Source organism: Chanodichthys erythropterus, chromosome 6 (assembly GCF_024489055.1).
Source record: "Chanodichthys erythropterus isolate Z2021 chromosome 6, ASM2448905v1, whole genome shotgun sequence".
Lineage (NCBI taxonomy): Eukaryota > Metazoa > Chordata > Actinopteri > Cypriniformes > Xenocyprididae > Chanodichthys > Chanodichthys erythropterus.
In genome coordinates, this window is record NC_090226.1 from 27,522,606 (window position 1) to 27,541,479 (window position 18,874).

At 36.9% G+C, this 18,874-nt stretch overlaps 1 protein-coding gene across 6 annotated transcripts in view; it reads left to right on the forward strand.

Moving 5' to 3' along the window:
* adgrl2a (adhesion G protein-coupled receptor L2a) overlaps nt 1–18,874 on the forward strand; it is a 119,361-nt gene that overhangs the window by 13,087 nt on the left and 87,400 nt on the right. For all 6 annotated transcript variants that reach the window (XR_010895348.1, XM_067388537.1, XM_067388534.1 and 3 more), the window contains exon 2: nt 11,011–11,195. Coding sequence is in view for 5 of the 6 variants with exons in the window: in XM_067388537.1 (XP_067244638.1) it covers nt 11,087–11,195 (109 nt within the window). In the remaining variant the exon portion in view is untranslated. The remainder of the gene's footprint in view (nt 1–11,010; nt 11,196–18,874) is intronic.

The window sequence follows — 18,874 nt, forward strand, 5'->3', positions numbered from 1 at the left end:
ACTTCACAAGCCTGCAAGAATAGCTATTACTAAGTGTCTGGGTTCCAAAACAAGATATTCCAGCAACAAAACTTGAGCAGACAATGAAATGGGATTTCTAAACCAATGACATAACAAAAAAAAAGCTGGACTGATTTAGCAACATTAGCTACTAGGCACTATTCTCAATTCACCACACTCTCAGAAAATAAATGGTCACTGGGATGATACCCTTTAAAAAGTTTCTAATATGTACCATTTCGGTATTAAAATGTACACCTCTCGATACTAATGTGTATCTTTGAGGTACTAAAATGCGCTCTTTGGGTACAGAGGAGTAGCTTTTCAAAGGGTACCACCAAAGAATATAGATTTAGAAAGACGGTTCACTCCTATTAGGTATGAATGAGAGAAACTACAATGCGCAATATGGCGGAATATGACCCATCTTCTAAGTAAAAGAGCCAATCGAAGTCATTTCATCACTGCAGCTGCCGTTAGAGGCTCCAGTTCCCATAGAAACTGGAGACTCACGCTTAGGACTGCACATGTGCATTGGGTCATCTAGCCTGAAAAATAAGCTTTTTTAACACCATTTGAGCATAAGAAACAACATTTATGGGACAGTTCATGTCAGATTTTGTTGCTGATTTAAAACATGTTATTTAATTGTGAGTTCGCCAAGCAGTTTTTGAGATTTCAGGATTCCCCCATTCAAATAGATAGGACTTGGTCTTGAATGCCCAAAATAGCTGACAGGGGACATTGCAAATATGGCCGCCTAGTAAACAGACTTTCCTATAGGGACTTTGGTTCCGCCCCACTGACAACTTTTGTACCTTTTTTTTTCCTTTTTTTTTTTTTTTCTGAGTGCAAGGTAATTATTATTCCAACAAGATATGCAATAATAATTACTATAAATATTTTTTTTTTATTAATATAAATACATGTTAAACCTATAGGTCCTTTACACGCAATCTGCTAACAACCACAATATTTACTACATGGCATAAGCTGATTGGCCTCTGCTGATTTTGCAGCCAATGAGCTTGCTTGCTCACCATTTACATAGTCAGGTTCAGTGTTCGCTCTAAGCTGGTCCTCTGTAACCCTCCACCTCCTCCAGCTCCACCTGTTTAGATTTTGCTACAGGATTTATGTATGCCTATTCCAGACTGTCCTCCAAAAAAACAAACAAAACAAAAACAAACAACAAAGTTCAAAAAAAAAATAAAAACGACCCTATAGGTCGTTTTTTCAAGCACCTTATTACGACCTATATTTACGTTTTATAGTCATGCGCCCTCTAGCTGGGATAAAAATAATGACAGTGTTGTGTTATGTCTGTCTTCATGAAATGATGTATGTACAGTCGCCGGGAAGTGCAAAACAACATTACAAAGTGTGATCAAAATGCATGTTTATTTAAATGCAATGTATGGACTTTTTACACCATTTGTCCTATTTCCATTTAGCAAAACTCATTTTTTTTATTAATGACTACACCTACCCCATCCCTAAACCAACCCTAGGTGATTTATAGTGCATTTATACTTTATGAGCAGATAATCACATGATTGCAAATTGTTATATATTGCAATTCTCTGCCAATTGAGCTAAGCGAAACCCGAAATATGACTCAGATAAAAGGGAACAATGCATTAAAATGAAAGTGTCCTGTTGTCAATAAGGGGTGCAACTTTAGCAAACATTCCTATGGGTCGTATTTCATGAATTAAAATGAAAGTGTCCTGTTGATGATAGCGACGCAAATTTAGTAAACGCTCCTATGGGTCGTATTTCAGGGAAGTGACAAACGACCTATATTCATGCAGCAGCAGCATATCTTACATGATCACAGCAACATGTCTGTGTATCTGTTGACAGTAGCAAGTCCATACATCTAGTCTGCCAAGATTTTATAATAGCCCAATAATAACATAAAAACATTACCATAGTCACATGACAAAAACTTGGCATGTATATTGGCCTTTTCAATGTTCAGTCCTTCAACTTTCTTTAAAAGTTTAAAAAGTGTAGGGGGTCAAACGAGTTCAGTCTCAATCTAATGTAGGGACAGCTGCGTCTCAGTTTCACTGCTCACAGTCTTAGTTAACACATGTAAATGAGGCTAACGATCCAGACACAATCTCTCATGGCTTTCTTCTCCAGAGCCTTGAGCCTATCAGCTCAGAATGAGATATCACCACAGAATCACCACACAAACAAACTAGAGCCATGCAAGAGACTGGGTTTGAGGCTCCTTCCATCCACAGAATTTCCTCCATTGCCTAGATTTAAAATGACATAATTTTACTTTCATAATCATCAAACAATTACTGATGTTTTGAGACTAAAAAGCTATGCATATGTATTAGAAACTTGAAAGTTCCTCATTTTTAACATATGGACCAGGCAATTCAAAGAATTTCAAATGCAAGTCAAAAATCTTCATCTTTCCACTCCATTTGAGTTGTAATCTTAAACTAGAATATATATATATATATATATATATATATATATATATATATATATATATATATATATATATATATATATATATATATATATATATATATATATAGTATTATTATTACAAGTCTGAGAGGAAGATTGAAGTCATATAGAGTTAATTATGATCCAAACTGTGATAAAAATGAGATACCAGGGAGAGTATCTTAATAAGATGGTGGATTCGACCACAAGTTTGTCCTTTTTAACCACAGAAATGGCAGAGTGTCGACTCTCGGTGACTCTTTGCCAAGCGTCCGACTGTTCTGTTGAGCTTGTGGGAGGCGAGGATGTAAAATGAAAGTCACTTCCTTTCCTAAACTATTTTGCTTTCTCATTCATCAAATAAATACACACAGCAACTCGACACAAACGACACACAAATTGGCTAGGCGGAAAGCTATGTGACAGTAAAAAATTGCAATTAGTTTTTCAGATGCAAAAGCAGCATTAATAGCAATAATTTTTCACATGCAAAAGCAGGTGCACATTTGAACTCAAAAGCGAATGGCCTCAATGTTTCGATGGCGCCTTTGGAAAAGGTCAATATCGTAGCATCAGGTTTAGCATGAGGCTTTAACTGCTGGTTGCGTTGTCAAGAGAGATTTAGACCTGACAGTTGATTTCTCTCCGGGAACAAACTCCGCCCTCCTTATCTGTCTGCCGATTTTTAAACGATTTACTGTCGAGCTTGTTCTCAGCCTCACACCAGTATGCTTGCTTTTATCTGGAAAAGTCACACACAAAAAAACTGATCTTGAGAATTTAAGTGCTAAGAATTTATACAACACTTCTCCAGTGTTAGCTTGTTTACTTTAATTAAAGTATTTGGCCTTTAATTAAAAGCTTCTAAATGAGTCTGTAGTTTGTGGGAAATCCTGAATCATCTGTTAGCGTGTGAAACATCCAAGCTCAAATCATCTCCATATCATTTCCTCTCACAAGAAATCAATCAATCAACCTGCCCAAATCAATCATCGGTAGATTTCTGCGCCACCCCGCTTTTAATGTCGCCCATTCCAGACGTTCTTTTAATGCCCCTCACTTTATGTTTTGTGTTCACTTCTGCCATCTTAAAAATTAATCATCCTGTTGAATAATGGCTCACGATGGTGCTGAATAATTGATGATCTAGTGCTTAATAGAGGGACAGAGGAGGCGTTACGCTCACACAACTGCTCTTGTCTGAGAGAGACAGACGAGTTGGATTGTGTGTGTGTGCGTGTGTAAAATAATCAATAATCAAACGTCAATGAATGAAAGGCACATAAAGACACATATGAGTGGGCTTATTTATCAAGGCTGACATGAAATCAGATTCACTTTTTTTAACACATGTTTCTGATCTTATTGTGCATCCCATCTGTGCACATTATCCTAACCCTAAAAAAAAAGTTTGTCTTTATATAAAAAAATAAAAAAATCATAATGTAAATGAAACTCTTTCTGCCTCCGAAATTCATTTTGGCTCCTCCTTGCTAAAATAAAATGTCAGAATAATTTTATATTACAGTTACAGTTACCAAGTCTATTCAATAATCCAGTGACTTAAATGCTTTAAAAATCAAATGGTATAGCTCATTTATTTATTTATTTATTTATTTATTTGGATCATCATCTGTGCATTTATTTAAATTGTATTATTTAATTCTGTATTTTCTTTAAATACCCTGTTTCACTTGGAAATATGTCAGATTACTATGTGAAGTAAAATGAGTGGATGTTGTTTCATGTTGTCTTTAATACAAGAGAGCTCTTAGTATGAATGCATCTGAACAAATCACGCTGAATGACCGAACGTCACACCGTCACACACACACACACACACACATGCATTTTCACCTGTGCATTTGCACCATTTTGACAGCAACAGTGCTTTCATTGCTTTTGCAGGAATTAAAAATTGATGCATTTTGTTGAAACTGAGATGATGAGCCTATGAGAATAGCAGAAACCTTTCCTTTTATCTGTAGTTTCTCCTGATGTTTTATGACCTCTTACATTGGCTGGCTCTCTTTTTTTGTGGCATGAAGACAGATGTTGTTCCCTTGTTTGCTCTCCTTGTTTTGTCAGGCTGATGCAAAAACACAGTCACTTTCCACAAACCTTGAACAGAGTAGGGCCTTAAAAATTAAGTTTCTTTTTTTATTTTTTTCTTCCTTTCAACAAATAGTCAGTGAAAAGAGTCAAATATTAAATATATTTTGTGGTCCTTTTACTAAAATTTGTGTTTAAATTGCCCTAAAATTTTAGCCTAAATAAATAGGGGCCAACTAATCATGACTAAATGTTGGTTTGTAGATGCTGATTGATATGTATATTGAATGAAAAGAAAACATCCTCTTTTTCCACATATTTCACATATAAAACATAATAAACAATGTATTTAACAGGGTTAAATGGTATAGCGTAACAAATGCAGGTGTGCAAATTGCAATATTTATAAATGGCCTATTTTATGCTATTTCTTGGATGTCACAATTTTAAATAATGTTACATTATATGCAACGTAAAGGACAAAATCGTACAGTAACAGAGTCACATGCAAAATGGGATTACATTTTTAGTTATTTAAGTTAAATGAGTAAAATTATTTATGTTACAGTAGATTGTATATTATATCTAATAGTTCTGACAAACAAACAACTAAGTAACTAACTAAATAAATACATATTTGTGCCGATAATGCTTTAAAAAGATATGGAACTCCAAAGTGTACCATTTTCGTGTGAAGTGCTCACTGCATTTTTCTGCCAAATAAAGTCTGTTTCCCTCCTGTATCCCAGCTGAAGGGGAAACATGGAGTGTCAAGGACTTCTTTCTTCTGATTGGCAGGTGCTATCCGTGTAAGATACCTGTATAATGGTGGTCCTCAGAATTTTTTTGACCTTCTTATACGTCTCCCCATATTAATGTCACTCTATTACCGTTAAAACGGAGGCTTCTTGGGGAAAACACGACGGGACTGAATCCTCCTTATCGTCGGCAACCTGAAAGGAGGAATTTGGCGCTATCAGTTAATGGAAATGACATTTTTTAAATTTCATTTTCAGATAATCCACTCCTTGTCCACTAAAACATCAAAATTACTGTTAACAATATGTGAAGGCCATATTAAAACTTACTTACTCATAGCAGTCGAGTCCTATTATAATCATCTCTGAGAGACACCGTGCCATTTTAATAGGATTTCTGATGCGTTCTGCACGTTATTACGCCGGTGTGCATGTCATTTACCGTCGGAATTAGAATGCTGTGTATCAGGGTAATGAATAGATGAGTAAACTACCCCCTTCCTGTGGAGTATGAATGTGGTGTTGGGTAATCGCTACCAAAAAGGGACTGTTCAATCTATTTCCAGAAACTTCCCCAGAAGCTCTGGTTTGTACTGAATTTGGTTCTGCTCTGGTTCTTAGTTGTGTTTTCGTCTCTTGCTTGTGTGGCGGCTTGATAGAGGCCTTGATTACTCTGATTAATGGATCACGAGCATCTTCTTTGAGAGAAGGATGAAAAGAAGTTAAAAAGAGTGAGATTTCATTCACAGAGAGTGATTACAGTATTTTACCACCACTCAAAGCGTTATATGTGCCTTTTTACCCTGTCTGCGTGCTTTCATTAAAGCAGTTATTCAGATTTGACATGGTCATGAGACAGTTTTCTCACAAAGGGTTTCATGCATCTTTTCCAGGACTTAAACACAGAGCTAAATGGCTAGTTAAGAAGATACATTTGCAGTTCTGGTGTAGAAGCCAGCTGTGCTTGTAAGGAATCAACGCAGGAATAGGAACCGCAAGGAAATGAATGATTTTGTTTTCTTTTATTATTCAATTCTGATCCAATTCCGGACCGTAAATGATTTCATTAACAAGTCCTTTAGTCATTTTGATGGAGCTGGATCATGATTCATGAGGTTTTCTTGTTGTTGTTGTTTTACTGTTTTACTGTTGGTCGCGATCAACTTAGCTCACAATGCTTTTGAGAAATGCAGCCTTGGTCTGTTATTAATCCACATATCAGACTACATCCGTAACACTCAGTGTTTGTTGTTGTGCACAATTACTGCCAAAAACACAACAGAAAGCTATATTGTCTATTGATTGTCTTTGTAGTATTTTACATTGCCGAGGCTTTCTCTTTGACTACATTTAATTTAGACAGCAAGCTAACAAAAAAGATAACTTCGTTTGCTGTAGCAATGCAGATTCAATAGTGACAAAGTGTTGAATAGTGCTGTAGGAAACTTGTTCCATTTGTTTTAGTGAAAGAGGTTTAAGAACTATTAACGGATTAGTTTACCTACAAATGACAAATCTCTCATTTTTAATCACCCTCATGTTATAAACCTGCATGTCTTTGTTTCTTCTATGCTGAACACCACTAGAAAATGCCTCGGTCATTCTTTTCTATCTAACTGCAATGAGGATTGAAACTTTCAAGCTTCATAAGGAATGCAAAAATCCCCTTGTTTTTGTTGCGCAAAAGAGAGATTTGATTTGCTTTTCCTGTCCTCTACGTTTAGTTTATAATGACATATGTTTCCTCATTCATTGCTTGTACAATAGCATTTAGAGTTTTTTTGTCATTTGCTCATTTAGTGTTTGACATTGTCGTCCATCTGACCTTAATACATCCATCACCCCTGATATTATGATGTTTGTCCTCTGCTTTTAAGATGTACACAAGCGGCAGCGTCCAGATGGCAAAGGTGAATGTGTGACAGTCGAGTCAAATGGGATGTGTGCAGAATGACTTGTGTGTTGCTATGCATTAACTGGCCCACCCCTGGACCGCTGATTGATTTCCTCTAGCGTTTCTGGCTCAACGGGGCACTGTCATCTGATCACTGACCTGATATTCTAGCACAAATACGCAAACATCGAAAACAAACCCTTCACTGGCAAATGTTCATGAAAGGGTATTTTTTGCTATTTTGGGTCAGTCTGCAAAACTGGTGACATTTGTGTCCCTCATAAAAAATAATGAACAATAAGTTACTAGCACTACCAATATGTGGTTACACTTTATTTTAAGGTGTCCTTGTTACAGTGTAATTATGTATTTAATTTTCAAGTATATTGATTAGGATTAGGGTTTGGTTTGGTTTAGGTTTAGTTGCATATAATTATGTATAATTTACTATATTAAGTACATCTGTGACAAGGACACTAAAATAAGGTGTGTTACACGTTATTTTAAGGTTTCTTTGTTACACTGTTATTATACATTTAAGTAATAAGAATATTAAGTAACTACATGTCCTTACTATAGGGTTAGGATTAGGGTTTGGTTTGGTTTAGGGTTAATAGCATGTAATTATGCATAATTTATAGTTATTACCAACTACATGTAACATATGTAAAAATGACACTGTAAAATAAAGTGTTACCAAAAAGTGTTACATAACATGTTAATACCTGTACTACACAATAGAGGGTGATTGTTGTATTTTTTGTCTTTCCACCCCGTATTTCCAAATATTTGCTGAATGTTCCAAATATTCAAATATTTACCCAATAATACTGAAGTTAAAGCTTATGTTTTTTTCTGTATTCGGTCTCTCTCTTGCTATATATTTTCTATATTTATTGTTAGAAAAATAAGGATAAGTGTCTCCAGGTTATGTGTCAGCCCTGTTACTTTACTATTGTTTTAAAGCAGCTGTACAAATAATAAAAAAATGCTTTTTAAGGAATGGAATGCTTTAAGGATGTAGAGGCTCCTCTTTTTTCACTTTATCTTGTTTCACATGGGGACTGCCCTAAAATGTTGCCCTGCTACCATGCATTTTTTATTATAAACAACTGACAATTGTAAAAAGAAATATGACTTCAAATGATATCTTAGACAGCACCTTATATGCAATGTCAATGTCAAATTGAACTGTAAAACTGGCGACCTTGTTCTGAAGACGTGATCTATGCCAACATAACACTTTAGCTAGATCATGAAATGCAATTGATTAATACTCAGATTGCAATTTGTTAACAGTTGAACATTACTGGTGTGATGGAATGCTTAAAAGTAAAGCTACTATGAAATCACCTTGCTGGAAAAGATATGTTTCACAAATTCCCCTTTATGAATATTTAGCATGTCAGCTTGTGTGCTTTGTCACGATGTTGGTGTGTTTGAGTTCTATTGTGCGAATGCGTGTCCCTGTTTATGGGCCCATTTTTTATACACTTGTCATATTCTTTGACCATCAATCTCATGGCTCTTTTTGTAGTTCATTGAAAGCTTGGGGGTTAATTCAGAGGTCAAGCGAGACTTGCAAGCTGTCAATCTCGCATTGTAAAGTTTGTAAACCCCCCTCCGCCCCCCTCGGCCTTGCCTCTTGTGCATTATTCCTGCACCCACCCCTCTGAATAGATGACTCCTCCTCTATTCTCCGGTGGGTCTCACTCCCGCTTGGGAGAAAGACGGCCGCATAATTACACATCTGCCCTTTGTTTCTCTGTTTTGGCATTAACATCTCAAACTGGTCTTTCAGATCTGATTTGAACGGCTCTCTTCTCACCCGGAGAAGAGGAATGTTCTTTCAAAGTTCCTCTTTTTATTTCATGCAACTGTTTTGTTGAGGAACTGTAAGTGTTGCTGGGCTGTTGGAGCAGATGTACACAGCTGTGAAAAAGCCTTCTGGGTCTAGACCTCTCCATCGATCACAGCCCTTATATAGCTTTGTTAGTTTCTACGTGAGCAACACAATTCAGCGAAGCTTTCGGCATAAAACGGCAGCCCGGTTTGCTCCATAATCAAAGGAAGTGCCGGTATCAAACATACCGGCCCGAATCCTTTGAAGATGAACGGTTGCTGTCTTAATTTGTCATGATTACAGTTTTTAATTTGATTTGAGAATACAAAACACACAGAACGGCGACAACAGGCTTTCCCGCTGTGCCGCGTCAGCGTTGGAACTGCAGTATTTGTTTGAAGCACTTAACAGGTGTTGATCGGCGGTCTTTGCTGAAGCTTAGGGAGATAAGGCCTCCCGTGGAGGGGAGAGACCTCAACACGTTTAATGAGGAGCGCGGGAGTCAGGCGGGCCGCCTTCGTCCATGGCTCCGCTTCTGGAAACTGATCAGCATGTTAACTGCTCACAGCGTGAGACGAAGATATGAAAGTACGGAGCTGTTGTCGTTGATTTAGTCGAACACCCTTTGACTATGTAGGGATCAACCCTCATCCTTTATGCATTTATTTTCCTCACTGCTAACTGCTGTGAGCCGCCACCACAACGGCATCACTAGTGATTTTTTTTTTTTTTTTTATCTCCGAAAATCTCAGCACAGATGATTTTAGGGAGAATAAAAATACTCTCTTTCAGAATCTAAGTAGGCTGGGAGGCTCGACAGCATTGTGCTGTTACAGTATTTTGCTGATGCTAATGCTAATGATGCTACACCCACCATTTGAGTCTTTTCATGAAAGGAGTATCGTTGGTGTCCACAATATTTGATGTGAACCAAAAACAAAAATCATGTATTATGTGTTTTGCCAGAATAAACATATTAATTCATGTGTGTGTGTGTGTGTGTGTGTGTGTGTGTGTGTGTGTGTGTATATATATATATATATATATATATATATATATATATATATATATATAGTATGTAAACAAACTTTTTTTGTTAGATGCAATTAATTGTGATTAATCGATTTGATAGCGTGTGTGTGTGTACTATTTATTACACACTATACTATTTATAGTCACATTGTTGACTTTTGAATAATAATAATAGGAGGCCATTCAGACATTCTTTGTCTGATTATACGGAAATGTTCCATTCAGTGAATACCTCTACTTGTATATGTTAATATAATTAACAATAATTTCTCACCTCACAACCATATATATGACAATCCAGGAAGCAAAAATTCCAATACTTTTTTTTTTTTTTTTCTTTTTGACTAGACATGAGGAAATGCCCTGTAATGCAATGATGTATTAAAGGGTGGTGAGATATATTTAGTGTATCTTCAAGAAACCTAGGGGGGGTGCACACACTGTTTTTAATGGGCTCCTAAGTGGCTCGTTACTGGAGTGACGATGTTTCCCATGAGGCCGTGAGTGTGTTTTATGGGAGGCCGGTGGAGGGTGTAAACATGCAGAGAAAGAAAACATTTAAAATATGAGATACTGTATATGATAGAGTTCTGTTTGGCTGGAGAATATGCAGCGGTGGCTTTAGAAAGCTGAGAAAGCTGCCTCCTCTCAGAAAAGGATGGTAGCAGAACAGGTTTGGGAGAAAGAATCAGATAAACGGTAACGACAGGCTTTGAGGTAAATGGCTTGTTTGTAATGCGGGAGGTGCTGTTTCAGGTCTCAGTCACCTTCCAATAGAGGGTTTCTACACCTGGGAGGAAATCTGTGTGAATTTGCTACTGGAAAAAACAAACAAAACATTGCATGGAGGAACTGAGGCAACTGAGACTGGAGCAGTTTAAAGGAGGAAGTTTTTATGCCTGAGGAGCTCTTCATCGACAGCCAAACACTGACAGTCCACTGTGGTTTTCTTGCAGGCTCGGAGGTCAATGATGGTTATCTCTCAGAGTGACTTCCCTGGATCGTTGTGACTACAGTGATTTCGACTCAGACATGTGGAAAGCGGCAAGTCCAGTCAGAGCCAGGATGGGATGTTCAGAATGGAAGTCTTTGGTCCTCTGCGGCCTGGTGTTCGTCTTGACGGTTGTACAGAGTTCTGACGGTAAGACTTTTTTTCCCTCGAAATATTACACATCTTTCATAAAAGCAACATATTCTTGCTATCATCTGAATTAGCCACAAGTTTGGGTTTATGGTGCTGTTTTTTGGTCTTTTATGAGGTGGACGTTTGAAGCAGACACCATTTCTGATAGCTCAGATGAATAATGGCTGTTTCCTTCCAGACAGATAGCCTGAGGTTCTCGGGAAGCTGTGTGCATTAACACAGAGCTTGCCTTCGTTTTCTTTTCGGTTAAATTAAAAGAAAGACCATACAGTGTTTCTGAGTTTTCCCTCATCTCATCTCCAGTCTGTTTACTCTCATGTCCTGTTCTAACTATAGGCCTAAACCCTACAACTGCTCATTATAAACAATATCCTCAAGTAAACACGCCTCATTACACTCTGTCCCTGCCGTAATATCTTTTTAATGCATTTTTATAATTGAATTAAATGGGTTACTGCCATAGCCATGGCTGGAAGTTTCTGCTTGTGCAGAAACTTTGAGAGATTGATTGCTTGAGGGTTTGTTCCCTCTTTCTCTCGAGTATATCCTAGAAACTTCAGATCTCATCTTTCTGATTTCATTTCGTGGGCCGAACGCTGACTATAGGTTCGGATGTAGCTCATTTGTATTCTGTGCATCTTCTCAAACGACATTTTCTGGTTTTTATAAAGCTGAAACGCAAAGCAGTGATGAAGTATTGTGGAGCCGTTTTATTGATAGTATGTCTGCCATTGAATGCCATGAAATGTGGCATTGCGCTCTTACAGAAATGAATCAGGGTTGTATATGCTGATTGCTTTATTAGTCTGAGCTGAGCTCCTAATGCTTATTTGATAATCGTAGTGATATTACTGCTTCACAAGAGTGAGTCTTAAAACTGAAGAAATTGCTATATATATATATATATATATATATATATATATATATATATATATATATATATATATATATATATATATATATATATATATATATATATATATATATATATATATATATATATATATAGCCACCGGTCCCCACAATGTAAATTAATTAATAAAAATACTAAATGATGTTTTTGTGAGAAAATAAAGGTGTGCACAGTTTCCTGTGATGGTTAGGTTTAGGGTTAGGGGTAGGGTAGGGGGATAGAAAGTACGGTTTGTACAGTATAAAATGCATTGCGGCCTATGGAAAGTCCCCACAATTCACAAAAACAAACGTGTGTGTGTGTGTGTGTGTGTGTGTGTGTGTGTGTGTGTGTGTGTGTGTGTGTGTGTGTGCTTTTGTTTATATTACATTGTGGGGACCAAATGTCCCCATGATGTAATATAAACCTGAGTTCACCTACATCGTGGGGACCAGCCAGCGGTCCCCACAATGTAAATGGGTTTATAAATCATATAGAATGAGTTTTTGTGAAAAAGTAAAAGTTTGCACAGTTTCCTGTGAGGGTTAGGTTTAGGGGTAGGGGCAGGGTAGGGGGATAGAATGTACAGTTTGTTCAGTGTAAAATGCATTGAAGTCTATGGAAAGTCCCCACAATTCACAAAAACAAACATGTGTGTGTGTGTGTGTGTGTGTGTGTGTGTGTGCGTGTGTGCGTGTGTGTGTGTGTGTGTAAAAATTATTGGCTGTTTTCTCTCCTCAGCCAATAGATCTTTATGTTTCATTAACATATGTAAATGCAGAAACTTCTAGCTACACAAGCTCAATTTCTGTGTCAGAGCATGATTAATAAGTATTGTTGGATTCTCACTGCCATAGTATTGTAAAAACAAATGTCAAATATGTACTATGTGTTGGCCAAATATGTGTGTCTGCATTTTCAGAGTACAGGCTTTTTTTTTTAGTTCACTTAATATAAAAGTCAACAGGAGTCATATTGACTCATTCATGTACAGTAACAGGGTGCAGGTTTATTGTTTGATAAATTAGCATCACTATTTACCAGCAATTACAGTTTTTCTTTGAACACACTGTCACTGGCTTATTTCACGATGAGGCTAAGTAGTTCTGAAAGAAAGCTTTGCTTTATATGTCTGGCCAATTTTCTGGTAAGGATTTTGAGTAATACGAGACATTCTTTTTTTTTTTTTTTCCTTTTTTTTTAATTATGGAAAGGACTGAATAATATCCGTCCGTGTCCTGCTGCCTTGGGCTCATTCACAACGAATAGCAGGGAACCGTGGCCTCGACCGGCGGCCACCCGCCTGTATTCATAAAAACACTTCTCCATCTCCATCTTAATTCATATCAGAACAGCTTCTGTGTGACTTCCAGATAGGCAAATCACACATCTTAGAATTAACAGCGTTCTTGGCGGCTGTAGCCTTTTGACAAAATAGAATTAAAGATTGAACTTTTAATTTTTGAAGAGCTAACTTTCACCTGCCTCTATTAGGCAAATATATAAGCCAGGTTTTCTTCAAGTGAATAGTTTCCTTTCATGATGTTCTTTTTTCATGGAGGCTGATTGCAATCTTGACCTATGATGCCTCTATTTCAACTGCGGTTTTTAACTCAGAACTGGAGATTCAGTCAAACTTTTTAGATATTTAAAGGTCATCCCTATTGATTTTCAGATTCGCAACATGATATGAATAAATACAGGACTGTATGTCATTTGCATGTCTTCAAAGCATATGAAAATGTTTGGGATGAAAACTCTCACCATTAGCAAGAGCTGAATGATATACACTGCATGATGGTCAAAGTGTTTGCACATCTGTCTATCTGCATGCTTTACAAAACCATAATTTATTGTCATGGTAACACTTTAGTATGGGGGACATAATTAACTATGACTTTTCCCTCAATAAACTAAGTTTACTGCTTATTAATAGTTAGGAAAGTAGTTGTTGTAGTGATTAAGTTCAGGTATTGGGCAGGATAAACGGATGTAGAATCTTTTTTCATTTTTTCTTTTTTAATGTTTTGTTGATTTCCGTTCCAAGTTCTAAAAATGAACATTATCAGATGGGATGCAGTAACTTTCATTTCATTAAACTATTCCCAATAAATTCCTAAATTTTCCAATATAATATCAAAATAAATACAAAAAAAATGTATGCAGAGTAACCTTGAATTTTTGTCATATCACCCACCACAATTCTACAAATCCTTGTTACATTTGAATCATACCCCAAAGTTTAACACTCTTCCCTATATAAGTGTAACCTAAAAATCATATTTTCCATCTCACATGGGCCCCTTATTTGGACAGCTGCTGTCCCTCTTGCCTTCAAACTCTGACTGAAATGAGCTGTCTGTCTCTCTGTCTGAAACGAGCCGTCTGTCTTTCTGGCAGAAATGAGCCATCTGTCTCTCTGACTGAAATGAGCTGTCTATCTCGACTCTTTAAACACCTCAGTTGAATGTCTGCTGATTAACAGTAAAAATATGTCACAGGGATGTCTAGAATGGCAGCTCTATATATATATATCTGTATGTGTGTGTGTGTGCTTGTGTGAGTCCACAAATATACATTTTGTGTTCATGTATCATGTATCATGAGAAATGAAGGCTGGTTGTTTTAGTGTTTTTTTTTTTTTGGGGGGGGGGGGGGGTGGGGTGCTCAAAATCAAGGTTTGTTGAGTAGTTTCTGTTACTGTCTTTGTTTAGCTGTCTCACTCTCACGGTCTTTCTCCCACCCACATGTCTCTTTCTCATCTTCTGTCCTTTTCTCCATGTCTCTGGGCTGTTGGTCTCTCTGAACTCACACACAGACAGAATTAGAGCGGATCTTTCCAGTTTCTTTGATTGACGGGGTTGTGCATTTGTCTCCTCATGTGTCAAGCAAGTATTTTAGGGAAAAATATGTGTTTTGTATTATGATTTTATGTCTATTCTTTGGAATGTAAGTGAAACAAAAATAATAGAAAGAACTAGTTATTTTCTAATTATTTTTCTTGATCCGGGATCCAGATCCATTTTGGTATCGCTAACCCTGCTTAAAGAGAGAAAAAAATAAAATAAATAAACAAACCAGCCTAAGGGAGTTTGTTGGTCTTTGCTGGTTCCCAAGCCTGACCAGTTGAGAAGTGCCCTTCTTAAATCATTAAAATAAACTAGACTAACCAGCTCAGCTAGTCTTGCAGACAAGCTTAGGCTGGAATATGTATGCATTCCCTTTGTATTTAAACAGAGAATGCTAATTTGCAAGATTCATAGCAGATTTGTTTCTTACTGAAGGGTCTGATTAAATGACGTGGATCCTGCTGTGAAAAAACGCCGTTCTCTTTAGAGACGGACAAGTGTGGACAAGCCTTTCACATGCCTCAAAATCCCATCTGTGCAGTTACACTTTGTAAGGAAACATTTAAACTAGCGAAACTGATTATCTTTGAGCGGCTAAAGCCAATTCCCCTCAGCCTCAGCCCTGTGGCTTTTTGTTCATATCGACGTTCCGTCAATATCAATATATCTGAATTCGCCCTTATTTAGCTTCTTTATTAAGATCTTGGATCCAGATCTCGGATTCCTTTGTTTTCGTTTTTATACCTCAGACTACACAGCTCTCTTTGTGTCTTTCTTCTTCTTGTCTCCTGCTTTTTGTTTTTCCTCTTACCCAGGGGTTTTCTATCAGACCGAGGGATCAGACTTCCCATAATGCCGAGCGGCCGGGGGGTCAATATGCCCGCATTCGTCTTCACCGTCTTTCATCAGCCCTCCTCCTGATCTGTATGATAAGAAAGGAGAATAGTGGGTCGGGGGCAGACCGCTCAGCAAGGTGTGTCTGTTGTCCGACGGCCCCCTGCAGCCGAGCTCTTTAAATCCTCATTAGGATTTAACCGGGAGGAGACGCTGGTTTTAATGGATTAAGCCTCATCACAGCTGCCTCCTGATTGGTGTTTGTCATGCAAAAATCAAACAGGGCCTGTCACATGTTACTCGTTACTTTGTTTCCTGTTCTTCCTGCGAGGTCTGGCTGATACAAAACATTGTGTTATTGGGCTCTATTAGTGTTAGTAGTGGCTTACAAAAAGAAAGCTTGCAGCATGGTTTCAGGATAATAGACTTGCGGGTGTGGGTGATGAATCCGATGAGAAATTGACTGAAACTCAATGACGTTGTCAATTCATTTGCATTGTTTTGCATTTAGCTCCAATCAGCGGCATAAAGCAGGTTAATATAGGACAGGCTTTTTTTTCTTTTTTTTATACGGAGTGAAATTTTTCTTGTGGCATTCAGTTGGAGAACAACTGACTAAAAATGGCAACAATATGTGTGTGATAGTAGATTAGGTGTTTTCACATAGTTTAGTGTTTGAACAACTGTGTTGTAATTTTTTAAAGCTTTTGAAACAGTCTGTTTAAATGCCAGACATGACATGTTCTAATCTAGATATTTAATCAAAAAAAAAAAAAAAAAAAAAATATATATATATATATATATATATATATATATATATATATATATATATATATATATATATATATATATATATATATATATATATAATTAGGGGTGTAACGGTACAAAAAAATGACGGTTCGGTACGTACCTCGGTTTTGAAGTCAAAACTTTCAAAACTTTTTTTTTTCATTTACTGTGTCTCTGTCTTTAAATTAATTCAATTAAACTTAAAATATTATTAAGGATTAAAAAAAAAAAAAAAAACTCTGCTAATGCTGTTATCTATAAAGAGAGTACTTACTTTACTATAATATTAAAGGTTACAATTAACAACAGAGTTCATTTCTGTCAGGACCACTATCGTTAAATGTTATTGATAATGCATAGAGTTTGTATTGGCGGTATGGTTCTGTTCTGGGCAAGAACTCCCTACGCATCCATGCAGCCTAGCATGGATAAGAGCAGGGAGAGCAGCAATATCCCCCCTTTGGGTAAACAGAACAGAACCAACATATGCAGTTTTTGCATTAACTTCTATATCTAATTATAAAATTATGTTTCTCCAAATTTGTTGTTGAAATATAATCATTTACACAGTGGCTGTAATAACATGTTTCATGGATTTATTTAAACATATATTTTAAATAATGAAGACATCACTATCAGGTTAAGTAACATATAATTAATATATAGGCTAATACAGTGCGTATATTTAGCGAAAGAGTTAATTTCTCTAGCGAACAGCTGTGGACACAGAATGGCTTTTCTAAGGTAAATGTGTGACACTGTTTACAAGCTGTTTTATTAATGTTTTTCTTTGGTTAGAACACTGGTTGAGTGATTACACGAGATACGTTTCGGTAAGTTGTACTGTGTCTTTCAACATACCTGTGTATGGATGTTCATTCGTGTTCATTTTGTAACTAGTAGTGAAGAGGAAGAGATGATCACGTTCACTCACTCTGCGCGCAGCCATTTGAACTGAGGAGGTGCCTACTATACAGCGTCTGTTGTGCCACACTTAAAAAAAAAAAAATCAAAATGGCATTTATTGTTTGAATTTTGACAGAATTTGAAAAAAAAAAAAATTACACTTTGTTTATTATCGAAAACACAGAGCTTATTATGATTATTGGTGGTTAAAGCTGGTTAAAAGTGGTTAGGCAACAATGCATTACCACACACGCCCCTTGGATTGGAGTGTTGATAGCCTGTGACTGACTGTATTTGTCGTATAACTGCATGAGCCGATCCGTGATGTCCGTACCATACGATTCGGGACAAATTATTTATTTATTAATTATTAGAACATGTAATGTCAGGCATTTTAACAGAATACCTTAGATTTTTAGACAACCAAAACTGCATCTTTTTATTTATTTATTTTCAGGTAATAATGTTTGCTCCATGTAATACCATCTATTTTTTCTAGTTTTATTCAAGTCAAAATTGTTATCTGATCTCACTAAACAAATCTAACAAATTAGCAGCAAATTAGCAACAATTGCAGATTACCACATTTTTCCAGTGAATTCAAATTCAGTCAAGTTTAATTGGTGGATATTGCTTGCTTAAGCAGTTTCAGTGTAGTCAGTTACCTTATGTTAGTTGTAGCTAATTACTTTTTCAGGAGGAGCTTGACTGTAAATTGAAGTACTTCAAATTATTTGCAGCTTGGCAAGCTGCAGTTTCAAAGTTGCTTCCTCAACACTGATGGCATTAGAGAGAAATGCCTGCTCTTTCAGGGACAGTTTCAGCTGAGAAGACAACTATGCATTGCTTAAACTGACAGTGATGAAGACCATCTCTTATTACAGGTTCCTGAGTGTTTGCAGGTTTTCAGTGGATGTAGCCCACATGAGTCTCTGTGTGTTGTGTCTGTGTCTCTGGCTCTTTCTTATCTTGTTTGGTGTCAAGCTGGTTGGTGAAATGATGGGTACAGCAGCAGGAGGTCACAGCAGACCCATTGAAATCAGACCTTACACCTTATCTTCTTGTTAAAGCACATATCAAATCTAAACAGAATTGTGCTGTGCAATATTTACGATTCGGCTCTCTGGCGCTCTCAGGACTGTTTCTCTGTAATGTGGTTGTTTAGGAGATCTTGAGGAGGTGATATCATGAGGAGATACAGGCCCCTATTATAACCATCTTTGTTTCACTTCTCTTGTTTTTGTTTCGAGTCTGAAAGATTCGATCAGACTGATGGATGAAGCCGAGAAATGGGGTTGTGGATTCACCTCTGAGACGTTCCAGTCTCGGATCTTTGAAAACAAAGATGAAAAGATGCATCACTGTTACTCATCTCCTTTCTTCTGTTTTACTCCTGAAACTCT